At 39.3% G+C, this 13,767-nt stretch overlaps 1 protein-coding gene across 1 annotated transcript; it reads left to right on the forward strand.

Moving 5' to 3' along the window:
* Nucleotides 1-12,700: 12,700 nt before the first annotated feature.
* Nucleotides 12,701-13,392, forward strand: LOC118732163 (ubiquitin-conjugating enzyme E2 L3-like). Its single transcript, XM_036461254.2, has one exon. It carries the CDS (start codon nucleotides 12,725-12,727, stop codon nucleotides 13,175-13,177), a length of 453 nt encoding a protein of 150 aa, XP_036317147.1. The 5' UTR covers nucleotides 12,701-12,724; the 3' UTR covers nucleotides 13,178-13,392.
* The last annotated feature ends 375 nt before the right edge of the window (nucleotides 13,393-13,767 follow it).

A 13,767-nucleotide genomic window follows, 5' to 3' on the forward strand; every position in this document is an offset into this window, starting at 1 on the left:
CTGAAAACTTAAAATCTAGTAAAAATAAGATGTACATAACTTCATTTGATGTTTGTTTCTGAGGCAAGATTTATTGCCTTTAGGATAGTTGATGCTTCATTTTGTTCTTTACTGATAATTTTCCCTCACTGATTTATTTTTGTCAACCAAGGCAGAATTGGTGTTTGCTTGTTTTACTTACTTTTTTTTTTTTTTTTTTTTTTTTTTTTTAGTATTCTTGAAGATTAATGTTGATGGAATGAGAGTCTAACATATTATACATAACACAGAACCATCTAGACTTTAAGTCCTAAGAACTCGTTTTCAACAAATAATGCTTGAGTTCTGGAGTTCTGTTTGCTCTTTAAAACCATTTCCTCAATTTTTTCATGGGGACATATAATTGTATATTTAACCAGTTACTGTAACCAAAACCTTCTAATGTTTCTTTAAAATGTAGATTATTTTACATTTAGTTTGCTACCCACCTTAAAATTTGTCTTCCTCACTGTAGACCTACATCATACTAGCTATTCTCCTAATTGGCCATTTATTCTCTCAAGTGATCTTACTCAATTTTCTCAGCTTTCTCTTAATGAAACACTGCTCTTTTAAAACTCTGGAAAGGGCCGGTGTCTGGCAGCATTCTGTTAGGCTGGGCTCCACACTTCCTGCGAAACCGAGCGATTCCTTCTCCTCTTCGTGCCGCTCTTCTGCTTGCAGGGCCCAAGCACCATCCCTTGTAGGAAATTGTCTTAGGCAGCTCCATCCTGAACTCCAGCTTCTCTCTCCATAGTCTATACCATTGACTTTTGTGAGTGTGTGTGTGTGTAGTTCAGCTGTTATGTCATTACTAGAAGCCTGGTGCACAAATTGGTGCACAGTGGGGTCTGGCCAGCCCGCCCCAATCAGGGCCAATTGGGCCAGGCCACTGGGTAGAGGGGTGTGGGTGGTTGGCCAGCCCATCTCCCTGGTCAAACTCCCGGTCAAGGGGACAATTTGTATGTTAGCCTTTTATTATATAGGATTCCAAATAACATTTCACATCTTTATTGACTTACATGTGAATAGGATTTTCCCAGCCTCCCAGCCTGAGAAAGGACAGTTTAGGGGAAATCACAATACATAAGCTATCAAAATAGTAGCCCTAGGAGGGGCTGCCATTGTAATTATAGAAATCCTTGCCCTCGATAATCCATTTGTTTTCAGAGTCCAACTGCATGTGGGGGTGGTCCAAACTCCATGCGTCTGTTGTGCTATTCTCTCCCTCAGGGACAAAGAAGGCACTCTTGTTCTTTCCTCCTTTCTACCCTCCCTGCCCCAGAATTACCACAGTTGCTGTAGCCACTACACTGAGCACTGGGGTGGCTCCCTTGGCCGACTCCAGGGGGCACCATTTATGTCCAGTCCTGTGTGAAAGGCGCTCCTTGGAGCTGTGCTATACCAACCTGTACCTTCCCTCCTGAGCGCCCCAGAAGTGCCAGCCCAAGACAGGCGGGGGCCGAGTCCCTGGCTCACTGAAAGGACCAGTTTTTATTGCTTCACATTAGATATTATATATATAATTGTAAATTGTACTACATTGCATTACATTACAAATGCCATATACTTTTCAGGTCATTTGGGAGAAATAAAAGTGACTAGATGCATATTTATCAAAATTAAGTCCGTTAGAATCCCATATGTGGACATTTTTAATAAAAGTTATTCTGTTATACTTGCAGTTATACATGTTATACATTTTACTAATCAATTTTGATGCTATGTAACCATATTTTATCAAAACTAAGATATGATTGATTATAAGAAGCATCATTATTTTATGTAAAACTAGGAAAGAAAAACACTGCCAATGAAACCAGGGCACATTACCAGTTGTAAGACATTCTAATTTTAGGATGACAGAATGTCAAAAAATGTGTATCTAGGAAATAATGAAATATAGTGTTTTAATGCATCTAAAAGGCAAACAATGCCATACAGCCTAATAGCTTGAAATGTTGAGTTTATAGGTTTTTTACCTATAATCTTATTTGTTAGTTATTCACAAATAGCCACACTATGAATGTTAACCACAAAAGCAGAGACAGGACAGTTTAAGAGCATATAAACACATAAAACAAACAAAAGTGAATAACTTGTGATTCAGTCATATAAAGTTTAGAAGAAATACTATGACCAAGTCCTGTGCTTGGATTATATTACAAACAAAAATTAACTTTCTGACAGCTGCTTATACTGAAAGTGTGTGATGACAAGAAGAACTGGATTTTAGATGCTGCACATGCTTTTTATCTTTGGAAGAGTGAAACTAAACAATCAGAAAAATTTTAGCAGTGCAGTGGAATGACTTTGCATCTGTCCCGGAAGCTGAACAATAGTGCTTGTTGCTTATGGGGCCATCAGGAAAAGCCAGCTGTGGATTTCTTTCTGGTACAATTAATTGCTTCCGCTGTATATAATATTGAAAGAATTGAGTGCTTTAGTGCGGAAAAAGGATATCCTGCTACACTCCTATTTCCTCACAAAGGCCATTATTGAGTCTTTTGCCGTTAATTCACAGGCCCTGGATTATCCTGTGATGAAAGTCTGAGAGGCTTTTCACTTTTATAGTCTCTTATCTCCTCTGACGTTGGACCTCTCTGGACTTACCTGCTCTTCTCCCAGGACTGGTTAATTGCTAGGGTGTCAAAAGGTAGCTAATGACTGATTTCCTCTTCAAAGACTGTGAACTCATCTCTATACTTTTTCTTGGAGTGGCCTTTCTCATTGTTGAGAAATAGTCTGAATACTGTCATAACTTGAAATGACAGATGTGGCAACTGTCAATCCCTGTTCACCATACACCTTGAGACCATCAGGGGACTCTTATAAATCCTCTGTATAGACCTTCATTGTCTAATATACTAACTACTTGCTATATAGATTTTAAATCAGTTAAAAGTAAATTAAATTTCTCAAGTCTCAGCCTATTAAGTGTTCCATAGCCACAAGAGGTTAGTGGCTACCATATTGGAAGAGTGAAGTAATGGAACATTTCCATTGTCACAGAAATTTCTGTTGGATAGTGTTGGTATAGATTGTGACCTGCTCAAGTTATGGCTCATAAACAGTAGTTGAGTCCTCCTAAATTGGTGTTTCCATTCTCACCATTTAAAACAAACGGTGGGAAGACTAGGACTCTCTGGGGTCATTTCTAGTGTTTGTTACTAGAGTAGTCTGTCTAAGCATGTTGAGCAGGGGTGGGGACCGTATAAGGCTCACGGGATCATTTGGTCTGGCCCTGCCAAAGCATTAGGGGAGAGTTAATTAAATGTTTGACCAAATACAGCAGGCTAATTTTTAAGCTGATAATATTGTATGGCCCATGAATGATTTTTATAAATATCCAAATGGCCTTTGCCAGAAAAAAGGTTCCCCACCCTGATGTAGAGTCCCAGAAATGGGGGATTGTTGTTCAACAAGTATCAAGTTACAGTCAGGTAAGTGTTCTTACCACATACAATAAAATTGTTAAGTGGAAGAAAATTGGCCCAAAGTCTGATAGTGATTGTGTCCAGGTGGTAGAACCATGATTACTTTTTTCTTCTTTGATTTACTTGTGTTTTTCAGATTTTATTCAACAAGCACATATTTCTTTCTTAATTAATAAAAATTAAATTTAAAATCTTTAAACCCATTCTTCTTCTTTTTAAAAAAAATATATTTTATTGATTTTTTACAGAGAGGAAGAGAGAAGGATAGAGAATTAGAAACATCGATGAGAGAGAGTCATCGATCAGCTGCCTCTTGCACACCCCCTACTGGGGATATGCCCGCAACCAAGGTACATGTCCTTGACCGGAATCGAACCCGGGACCTTTCAGTCTACTGAGCCAAACTGGTTTCGGCCCATTCTTCTTTTTTATTACCAATTTCAAACTAAGGTGGTTTTAATTATTTATTGATTTTTATTGATTTCAGAGAGGAAGGAGAGGGAGAGAGAGATAGAAACATGAATGATGAGAGGGAATTGTTGATCAGCTGCCTCCTGCACACCGCTATTGGGAATCAAGCCTGCAACCTGGGCATGTGCCTTTGACCAAAATCAAACCCGGGACCCTTCAGTCCCTAGGCTGATGCTCTGTCCACTGAGTCAAACTGGCTAGGGCCAAAGTAAGATGGTTTTAAATAGCCCCTGTCCCTAAGGGAGGAAGTAATCATTTTGAGCAACTGTTTCTTTAAAAATTACTCTTAGCCAATATCATTTAATTGAGAGATCTGTATTCCCTTCTATTTTAGCAGGAAAGCATCAAAGAGCCTGCATTTGCGTGCCCTAGAGCTCCACTAAATAGAATCACAGCACACCTTCATGAGCGCCAGCAGTCCTCTCACCAGGCACTTGTTGGACATTTTGCCAGGATCCACACATTTCTAGACGATAGTCCAGAGTCTGGGAATCGAGGCCCAATAGGTTAACAAGGTTCATGGAGATGAAGAGGGGAGAACCATAAAAAGAAATCCTCTTTTCCTAAAAGCTCAGGCATGATGATACAGGTTTAATTAGGAACAACAAGCTGTTTGTAGCAAACTATGAGCTGTATAAAGCAGACCACAGTGGACACTCCCAAAGGGTGTCCCATGAGCCCGTACTCCAAATCCAGGTTCAGCAGATCTGACTTGGTGAGGTAGGGTGCCGCTGTGCTAGCAGAGGAGTGTCCTGGAAGTCCCTTTCCAGACTTTCCATGACGAAAGGAGGCGGCCAAAGAGCTCATAGGAAGCTGTTTTACTCCTCTTTCATCCTTGAAAGGTGAAGCCAATCTTCTGTTTTCTTGACTGGTACTGCCCCCACCCTCTAGAGAGGCACTTCTGAAACAGCACAAGCTGGTGGGAAGAATACCAACTTGAGTCAGAATTCTGTCTGAACTTCCTGATTTTTTTTAATCTCTGGTAGAGTTTGTCAACATATCTGAATCCCAGTTTCTTCATCTATAAAATTGGGAAACATCACTCTAATGAGACAGATATGAAAGTTAACTAAGAATATATGGGAAACAATTTGCATAGAGTCAACAAAATTAATTTTAGTTATTTTTCCTTTTCCTTCTAGAAAGTGTTAGTCCATTTGGTGTTTAAGTTGAAGGAAAAAGAAAAGAAACTATAAAACTCCTTTTTAAAGTATTAATAATATTTTTATTAAATAAAGTAAAACTGCAAACAAATATGTGACTTTTCCAAAAGTTCACTGCTTTCAAGTGCTCTCTTTGGCTTGAGAATCATCTATTTGCTCGGGAAAGTCTCAGTGAAACAAGCTCTCTGGTCAGGTGACTGTGGCAAATGTGAGCAAATCATTAATAATAGCATTTAAAAGAAGATGCCCAGCCCTAACTGGTTTGGCTCAGTGGATAGAGCATTGATCTGTGGACTGAAGGGTCCCCGGTTCAATTCAGGTCAAGGGCATTTTGCTGCGGGCACATCTCAAGTGGGAGGTGTGCAGGAAGCAGCTGATGGATGTTTCTCTCTCATCGATGTTTCTAACTCTCTATCCCTCTCTCTTCCTCTCTGTAAAAAATTAATAAAAATATATTTTAAAAAAATAAATAAAAAAAGATGCCCAGACCCATCAGTACCAGGTCTGAGTAGGTTAATAAGAGACACAGCTGTGGAACAGGGTTACAAAGCAGAAGGCTTGGTGGGTGGGAAGCTGAATGAGATTCTGCTCCTGGATTTTTAACATAAAATTCTGAAAAAGAACCCTTATGCATGGTCTCAGAAGTATAAGAACACTTTGATCCAGCTATCGCTTGTCCATCTGGTAACACCATCTTGATCTTCATTGAAGAGCTGCTCCGTTTCTTCACTTTTGGACCTAAAGTACTTTCCATTTATTGTAACGCTTCATGACACTCACGGTTTGGTGTTTAAAAGTATCCCATAAAGAGGTTTCTCATAGGTTCTCTGTCGACATTTCCTTCCGTGCTACTTAGTAAGTCATCAATTTCTTTTGTATACCCTGTTGGACCTCATTATGTTTAAATTCTTCTGTTTGTTCTTCCTTCAGAGCTAAGCCAGCATTTGCTTGCTGCAGGTGTCCCTGTAACACCACCAGTTTTCCTGCTAGACCTCTGTCTTCTCCATCCACTCAGCTAGTACCAACTCCAGGTTAGCTAGTGCTTGAGCAGACTGCTTTTTTTGTTCCTGAGAGACAGAAAGCTGTGGTGCACTTTCATCTCTCTCCTTGGCTACAAAATTCAGGGGTTTCTACAATGACTGGCTCGATGGCTTGCCTTTCCATTGCATTAGAGGTGGCTTCCCTTCTTAGTTTGGCCACTCTATCTTTTTTCTGCAGGCCAACCTCTGGCAAAGGAGGATCTTCATGGTTAAGCCATCTCACCAGCTCCTGGTTTAAGAGTAATTCTTTGTCATGTAAATGTTGAACCTCCTCTAAGGAACAGTTTTCCAATTGTTTCTGTTTTCCAATTGTTTCAGTGCCAACATGACTTCATTTCTCTCCTGTTGCGACATAGCTATCTTCTCCTGCATTAATGTAACTGCATTTAGAGGTTATTGATTTAATTCCCATATCTTGCCCTATTCTTTTTCTTTCAATAGTTGCTCTACAGCAAGAGCCTTCTTCATTGCAGCATATTCCAATTCGTTCTCTTTCTTCAGTAGAGAAAGTTGCATATTTGCCTCTGGTAGTGTTTGCTTTTCTGTTTTATTTTCCCTAGATGTTTCTACTATTTTTTCATTTTCCTGTTTAAGTTTCTACTTGTGCACTTCAAAATTCAATAAGTATCTCCTCAGGTTGGGTACTCCTGCCTCAAAAGTTTATTTTTGCTCACTTCATTAGTGAAATTTTCATTTAAAGAAAAGTCATCACTTTTTGCTTTAAGAATTTTTAAGTTTTGTAAAACATCTTATTTCTCCTTTAGCTGCTTAATTTCTAAATAAGTTTATTCATGTTATTTTATTTCTAGTTTAGAGGTGGCAGCAATTGAATCAGACAATCTCTGATTATTTTTCTCAAGTGTTCTCATTCTTTCTTTTTTCCTGTGTTGATTTTCTCAGTTCTTGTACCTCTTCTTGGAGCAACTTGGAAAACTCACAGAGTTCATTAGATTTATTTTTTAATGTATTTTTTATGTATTTCAGAGAGGGGAAGAGAGAGAGAGAGAGAGAGAGAGAGAGAGAGAGAGAGAGAGAGAGAGAGAGAGAGAGAGAGATCAATAATGAGAGAGAATCATTGATCAGCTGACTCCTGCATGCCCCCTACTGGGGATTGAGCCCGCGACCTGGGCATGTGCCCTTGACCAGAATCAAACCCAGGACCTTTCAGTTCACTGAGCCAAACCGGCTAGGGTGAGTTAATCAGATTTAATTGTCTTAAGAGAGTCTATGGGTTCTGAAGTAATTGGTCCTGTGGAGAGCTGTGGTGAAATAGCTCAAATTTTCCTGATGGAGCAGCCTTAGCATTGCAAAGCTGCTGTATGCCGAGCTGAATCTGTGCTAATCTCTTCTTCAAATTTTGGACTCTAGAAAGCTCCTTTTCGTTTTGTTTCATATGTTACTTAAAGTTCTTCTGGATGTTTAAATTGTATTTTGATGACTGATTTAGCTGATTACTAAATCTTCTATTTTATCCTCAAGCCTCTCCTTGGTTATATACAAACCACTAACAGCCAAGTCACTTTGAATTAACTGTTCTTTCTGCAGGCCTCACTTTTCAGTGATGTTCACTTTATCACCTTCAAGTTGATGAGCTTTTTTTTTTTTTTTTCATCATCCAGAGCTTGATTTACTTTTCTGATAATGCTCTCTCACCTTCGTTTTGGTGTTTTGACAGCTGATCTTTCATGAAAACTGTGTGCTTTGCAGCTTCTTGTTTCTGTTGGGCCAGCTCTCCTAAATCAGCTATTACCTGGCTGAGTTTTTTATCTTTGGCCTTCAAGTCACATCTTAATGAATCTGAATTCATGTCTCTTGTAGCTGTACTTTTAAATTCCTTCACACTCATTCAGTTTTAAAAGTGGTAGTTGAAGATTTTCCTTTTCTGGACTTATCATGAATTTTAGTTTTCTAAAACTTGAACTCCTCCTTTAAGTGTCAGGCTGTTGTCAATGAGATTGTCACCTGTTTAAGCTCCTGATCTCATTTCATTTTCAGCATCAGACAGCACTGCTGACTTTCTGTCACATATCACTTTGCTTCTTAATATAAGATTTCAATTCACTTTCTTCAATTGTTTCTTTCCTTTTCTTATTTATCTGGTCTTGTTCTCTTCTAGAAACATCTCTCTTATTTTTTGCAGAAAATAATTTTTTTTTAAATCCTCACCTGAGGACATTTTTTATTGATTTTAGAAAGAGGGAAAAGGAGAAACATTGATGTGAGAGAGAAACATCGACTGTTTGCCTTCCATATGTGCCCTGATTGGGGACAGAACCAGCAACCGAGGAATGTGCCTGATTGAGAATCGAACCCACAACCTTTTGATGCACCGGATGATACTCCAACCAACTGAGCCACCAGGCCAAGGCCAGAAGATACTTTTTTTATTGACATTTTCATTGTAACCTCAAGTTCTTTGATCTTGATAAACTCTTCTTTTTCAGTTTGTAGAACTTAAAAGATTTTTTTTTTTTTTGCATATCACAAATGTTAGAGCCATCAGTGACTCTGAATTCCCAAGCCACCCTGCTATAACAGCTTTTCCTTTTCTTTACTTCTTTCTTCATATTCATTTATTTTATCTTCATGCCTATGAGTTACTTCTGCCAGTTTCTATTGATAAGCACTCTGCAATACTGCCTTACAAGTTGATGGCCACCCATTTCCTTGTTTCACTTCTAAGTTTCTTGATGGTATTTTGCAATTTGTGGATTTCATTGTGATCAAAGCCATTTTTAATGTGGAAGCCTGAGCAAAACGTCTCCAAAGGCTCACTTCAGCCTCAAGTCTTAGAACTTTATTCAACAGTCTGTTTATTTCCTGTTGTGATGAAATGTGGTCAACCAAATTCATGTCATCTCCGTTGCAGGCTGACTCTGATGGCTGCTGTGTAACCCAGTGAAGGTGATGCGGGGGTGATGGACTAGGGACAAGGCCAACAGAGTCCCTGCCTGAGTGGCCAGGTGCAGCTCCGGCAACTTGCTCTTTAGCGCCATCTCCCACTGTCTTCCTGTTGGAGCTGATGTCAGTAAGCAGCAGTTTGCTGCTTCATTTGAAGCTCTGATCTTTCCTACTTCTGTTCTCGGTCACTACAAAGAATTTAAGTCTTTCATTCTCTGACCTTAAGGTGTCTTAGTGGCTCCAACCTCCATTCTCGTAGAATCAGGTGACACTTCCTGCTTTTGGGTCCCTTCATGGGCACATCTTTTGTGAAGTTAGAGATGTGCCCAGTGAAAAAAGCCACATTGCCACCCACTTGCCCCAAGGAATGGCCAAAGCCAGAGCAAAAGCCACCAAACCAGCAGCTCATCAGACCAACCTGGCCAGCCCCAGCAACAGCAGACAGCGCTGTGGGACAGCTATGCCAGGGTCTGGGAATCGCTGCGTGGGCAAGGTTAAGTCCATCACAATGGCCACTCTGGGCAGCACGGGGCGGGAGTGGCATCCACACGGGCACCGGGCAACGCAGGGAGCCTGGCCTTGGCCTGACAAGGGAGCCTTCTGCAGTGACCCTGGGGCTCTCCGTCCCTCTGTCCCCGGCTGTCCCTAACAGAAAGTACACAGTGGCTGTCCCTCACAGAAAACACACATTGCTTTTGACTCCTTTGTCACACAGTCCGTGATGTCTTGTAACTTGTGATTTCCACACCACCATTTTTTATTTATTTATTTATTTTTACATTTGAAGTCAAATGCACACAGTGACACACATCCACCTTAGGAGCACACATGGGTGCCTTTAGGCAGATGTCCGGGCTGCGCATTGGCGCCTTTGTTAGTCACCTTCAGTCGTCATTATAATGCCCACTACTCCAGAGCTGTTAGGAGTGAGAGCAGTCTCAAGGTCACTCTACATGAGGGCCTTGGGAGGCCTGCTTTCACCACTGACTTGGGAATTGAGAAAGTAGGCCAGTGTGGCTCAGGCGCCGCGCGCCCACCAGTGAACCAGGAGTTCACTGTTTGATTCCTGCTCAGGCACATGCCCGGGTTGCAGGGTTGTGGCTCTGTCCCCAGTGGTGTGTGTGTGTGTGTGTGTGTGTGTGTGTGTGTGCGCAGAAGGCAGCCAATCAATGATTCTCTTTCATTGTTGATGTTTCTCTCTCACTCTGCTTTCTTCTTAGAAATCAATAAAAATATATTTTTAAAAAGAGAGAGAAAGTAGGGAGTACATTTGCTATGTTTATAAGTGACACCAGTTTGGAAAATAGGTTGGTTAGAATTGGGAGAAATTAGAGTGACTATCATCAAAGTTAAACAGAACACATCATGATAAGCAAGTTAGTGGTATGTTCAGATTTTTAACTAAGGAATTCTAATGCCAAATATAGTGTTATTTCTGGGGAGAGGATGCAAGGAAATACTAGTATAAGATCATGAAGGACTTAATTATAGTAAATTACAGTGGAAATTGTCTACTAGACTATAGTTAGAATAGGGGTTATAACATTACCTAAATGTTTTCATCTATAGCAGCAATGCAGTATTAAGACTCTCTTTTCTTCTGTCTTGTTGTAAGGAACTTGAGTGATGTTGATTAAGAGCCCATTTTTGGAGTCATAGTTTCGAGGTTTAAATCTGGGTTTTGCTACTAATTTATGGTTATGTGGGCAGGTTATGTGACTGATTCCTAATCTATAAAGGAGTAAATGATAGTGCCTGCTTTGCACAGTGTTCTGCAGATGAAGTTACAATCTATGTGAAGTGCTTACTCAGGATTAGGCCATAGTAAGTTTTTAAATGCTATTATTATTTATTGTAGAGGTTCTAAAATTAGAGTGCTGTATTATGGGTATCAAAGTATTTATTATCCTTAAACTAGGGAGTCTTAAAAGTTACAAGTTCTGAGCTATCATTTAAGTCCCTTCAGAGATTTATATCTTTCTCAGGCAGAGTTTTCAGTGGCCTTGCCAGCCTGACTCTGAATGCCACAGGGAAAGCTGTGGAACTGCAAGTGCAATCTGTTCAACACTATTGACTTGATTCCAACTTAAAATAGTGGTACCATCCTTCTCTATCACAGTCCTGAGCACAGTCATGAGGACCCAGAACACAGAAGGTAATTTTATTTATTTATTTATTTTTTATTTTTATATCAATCTTTATTGTTCATATTATTACAAAGGTTCCTCCTTTCTTCCCCCTTCTACCAGGTTCCCACCCCACCCTCCACCCCCTCCCCACCCCCCATCCTCATCCATAGGTGCACAGTTTATGTTCAGTCTCTTCCTCCCTCCCTTTCCCCCAAGAACAGTCAGTCCACTCCTCTCCCATATCGCCAACTCTACTACAATGAACCGCTATTATTGTTCATCAGGTTTTTCAATCTCCTTTTTTGTTGTTGTTGTTTTTCTTTTTCTTTTTTAATTAATAAACTTTTACACTTCTAAGAATAAATTTTAAAATCTAATAATTTTCAGAAGGTAATTTTTTGAATAAAATTTTCAGAGTAGGAATGAAACATGCTACTCTGATTTAAGACATTTTTGAACACTGTACTACTTGACCAGAGTATTAAATCCTGCCAGATATAAGCACCAGGAGGTTAAGGATTTTAATATGCTTTGTTCATCAATTTCCCATCCCACCCTCCCCCACAGTTAGAACTGAGCCTACAGCATAGTAGGCACTTAGTAACTATTTAAATGAATGGTTAATGAAATTGTTATTTAATTCAACATATAGTATTGTCAGAAATTGTTAAATTCATTTTAATAGCTCCTACTCTACATTTCTTCGCACAAAATAAGACTTTATAGTAAGTATTTATTGAAAGAATTAATTTATATAAGTTACACTATTTATACATTTTTTTAGCTATGGAATATTGTTTAACATTATTTGCTTATGGAGGTACTAATGAAGATTAACTTACTTTTAAAGAAGGAGGGCCAAGCTGATATGGCTCAGTGGTTAAGCATCAACCCATGAATCAGGAGGTCATGATTCGATTGCTGGTCAGGGTACATGCTCAGGTTGCAGGCTCAATACCCAGTAGGAGATGTGCAGGAGGTAGCCAACCAATGATTCTCTTTCATCATTGATGTTTCTACATCTCTCTCCCTCTACTGTCCTCTCTGAAATCAATTGAAAATTATATTTTAAAAAATAGAGAGGGAGAGGTGTAAGATATTTCTCCTTTTTTCACTGAATCATGTTCTTTATTCCCAGAAATAGTTATCAGTATTCTTACATTCCCCCAAGAATGTAGCTCTAGAAGACTTTGTCTTGTTTATTTCTGTACCCTGAAAACCTAGCACATAGTAAGTGCTCAGAAAGTTCTTTTCTTTTTAGGAAATTTTTTATTGTCTACATTTGTTATAACTGATATATTAGGAATTATTTTTACAATTATGTTGTACTTTTTTCTCTAACCCTAACCCTCTCCAGGTTTCTGTTATCACTTCATCTTCCACCTCATTCCATCCCCTCCTTACTGTTTATTGTATTGTTTATAATATAAAAAAACAAATAAAAGTAGGTAACTTAAATGTCCCTCAACATGTGAAAGGTTATGAGACTTCATACTGTGGGAAATGGTGCAGCTTTTTAAAAGAATGAGGTAGTTTTAGGGGAAGGCAGCAACACCAGATCCAAGATGGTGGCCAGCAGGAGGCTGATGAAGGAGCTTGAAGAAATCCGCAAATGTGGAATGAAAAACTTCCGTAACATCCAGGTTGATGAAGCTAATTTATTGACTTGGCAAGGGCTTATTGTTCCTGACAACCCTCTATATGACAAGGGAGCCTTCAGAATCGAAATCAACTTTCCAGCAGAATACCCATTCAAACCACCTAAGATCACATTTAAAACCAAGATCTATCACCCCAACATCGATGAAAAGGGACAAGTCTGTCTGCCAGTAATCAGTGCTGAAAACTGGAAGCCAGCAACGAAAACCGACCAAGTAATCCAGTCTCTCATAGCACCGGTGAATGACCCCCAGCCTGAGCACCCGCTTCGGGCTGACCGAGCTGAAGAATACTCTAAGGACCGTAAGAAATTCTGTAGGAATGTGGAAGAGTTTACAAAGAAATGTGGGGAAAAGTGACCTGTGGACTAGAATCTGCCACGATTGATTCCAGCAAATGTGAGCAGAGACCCCGAGCAGTGCATTCAGACACCCCGCAAAGTAGGACTCAGTGGAAAATTGACACGGGCCACCACCTGGCGTTTGCTTGTGGCAGTTACTAACTTTCTACAGTTTTCTTAATCAAAAGTGGTGTTAGGTAACCTGTAAAGAAAGGATTAAAAATTTAAGATGTTCTAAAAAAAAAAAAAAAAAGAAAGAAAAGAAAAGAAAGAAAGAATGAGGTAGTTTTATAAGTAGGAATAAATTAGGGCAAAAGAAAAAGAAAATCCAGTAGTATTGGGATGTGGGCAGAATCCTATAATTACTATTTGTAATAGAGTAGAATTAGAAATATTTTGTTTTTGCTGTAATCTTATCAAATCATTTTTCAAATTACTCACCATTGTTTTAAATTAATGATCAGATGATTCTGTGTATGAAACTTTTAATATCATACAGTTTGGACTAATTTTTCAAGGAAAGATGGCATTTGTAAGGAATAGAAGGAGATCCTATTAATTTCTAAAGCAAATGAATAATGGGCTAAGATCTAAGATGGCAACGGGATA

This window comes from Pipistrellus kuhlii, unplaced genomic scaffold (assembly GCF_014108245.1).
Source record: "Pipistrellus kuhlii isolate mPipKuh1 unplaced genomic scaffold, mPipKuh1.p scaffold_m20_p_35, whole genome shotgun sequence".
In the NCBI taxonomy this organism is placed as follows: Eukaryota; Metazoa; Chordata; class Mammalia; order Chiroptera; family Vespertilionidae; genus Pipistrellus; species Pipistrellus kuhlii.

Coding starts and splice junctions, on each gene's coding strand:
- LOC118732163 (XM_036461254.2), top strand. CDS start 12,725: ATGGTGGCCAGCAGGAGGCTGATGAAGGAGCTTGAAGAAATCCGCAAA.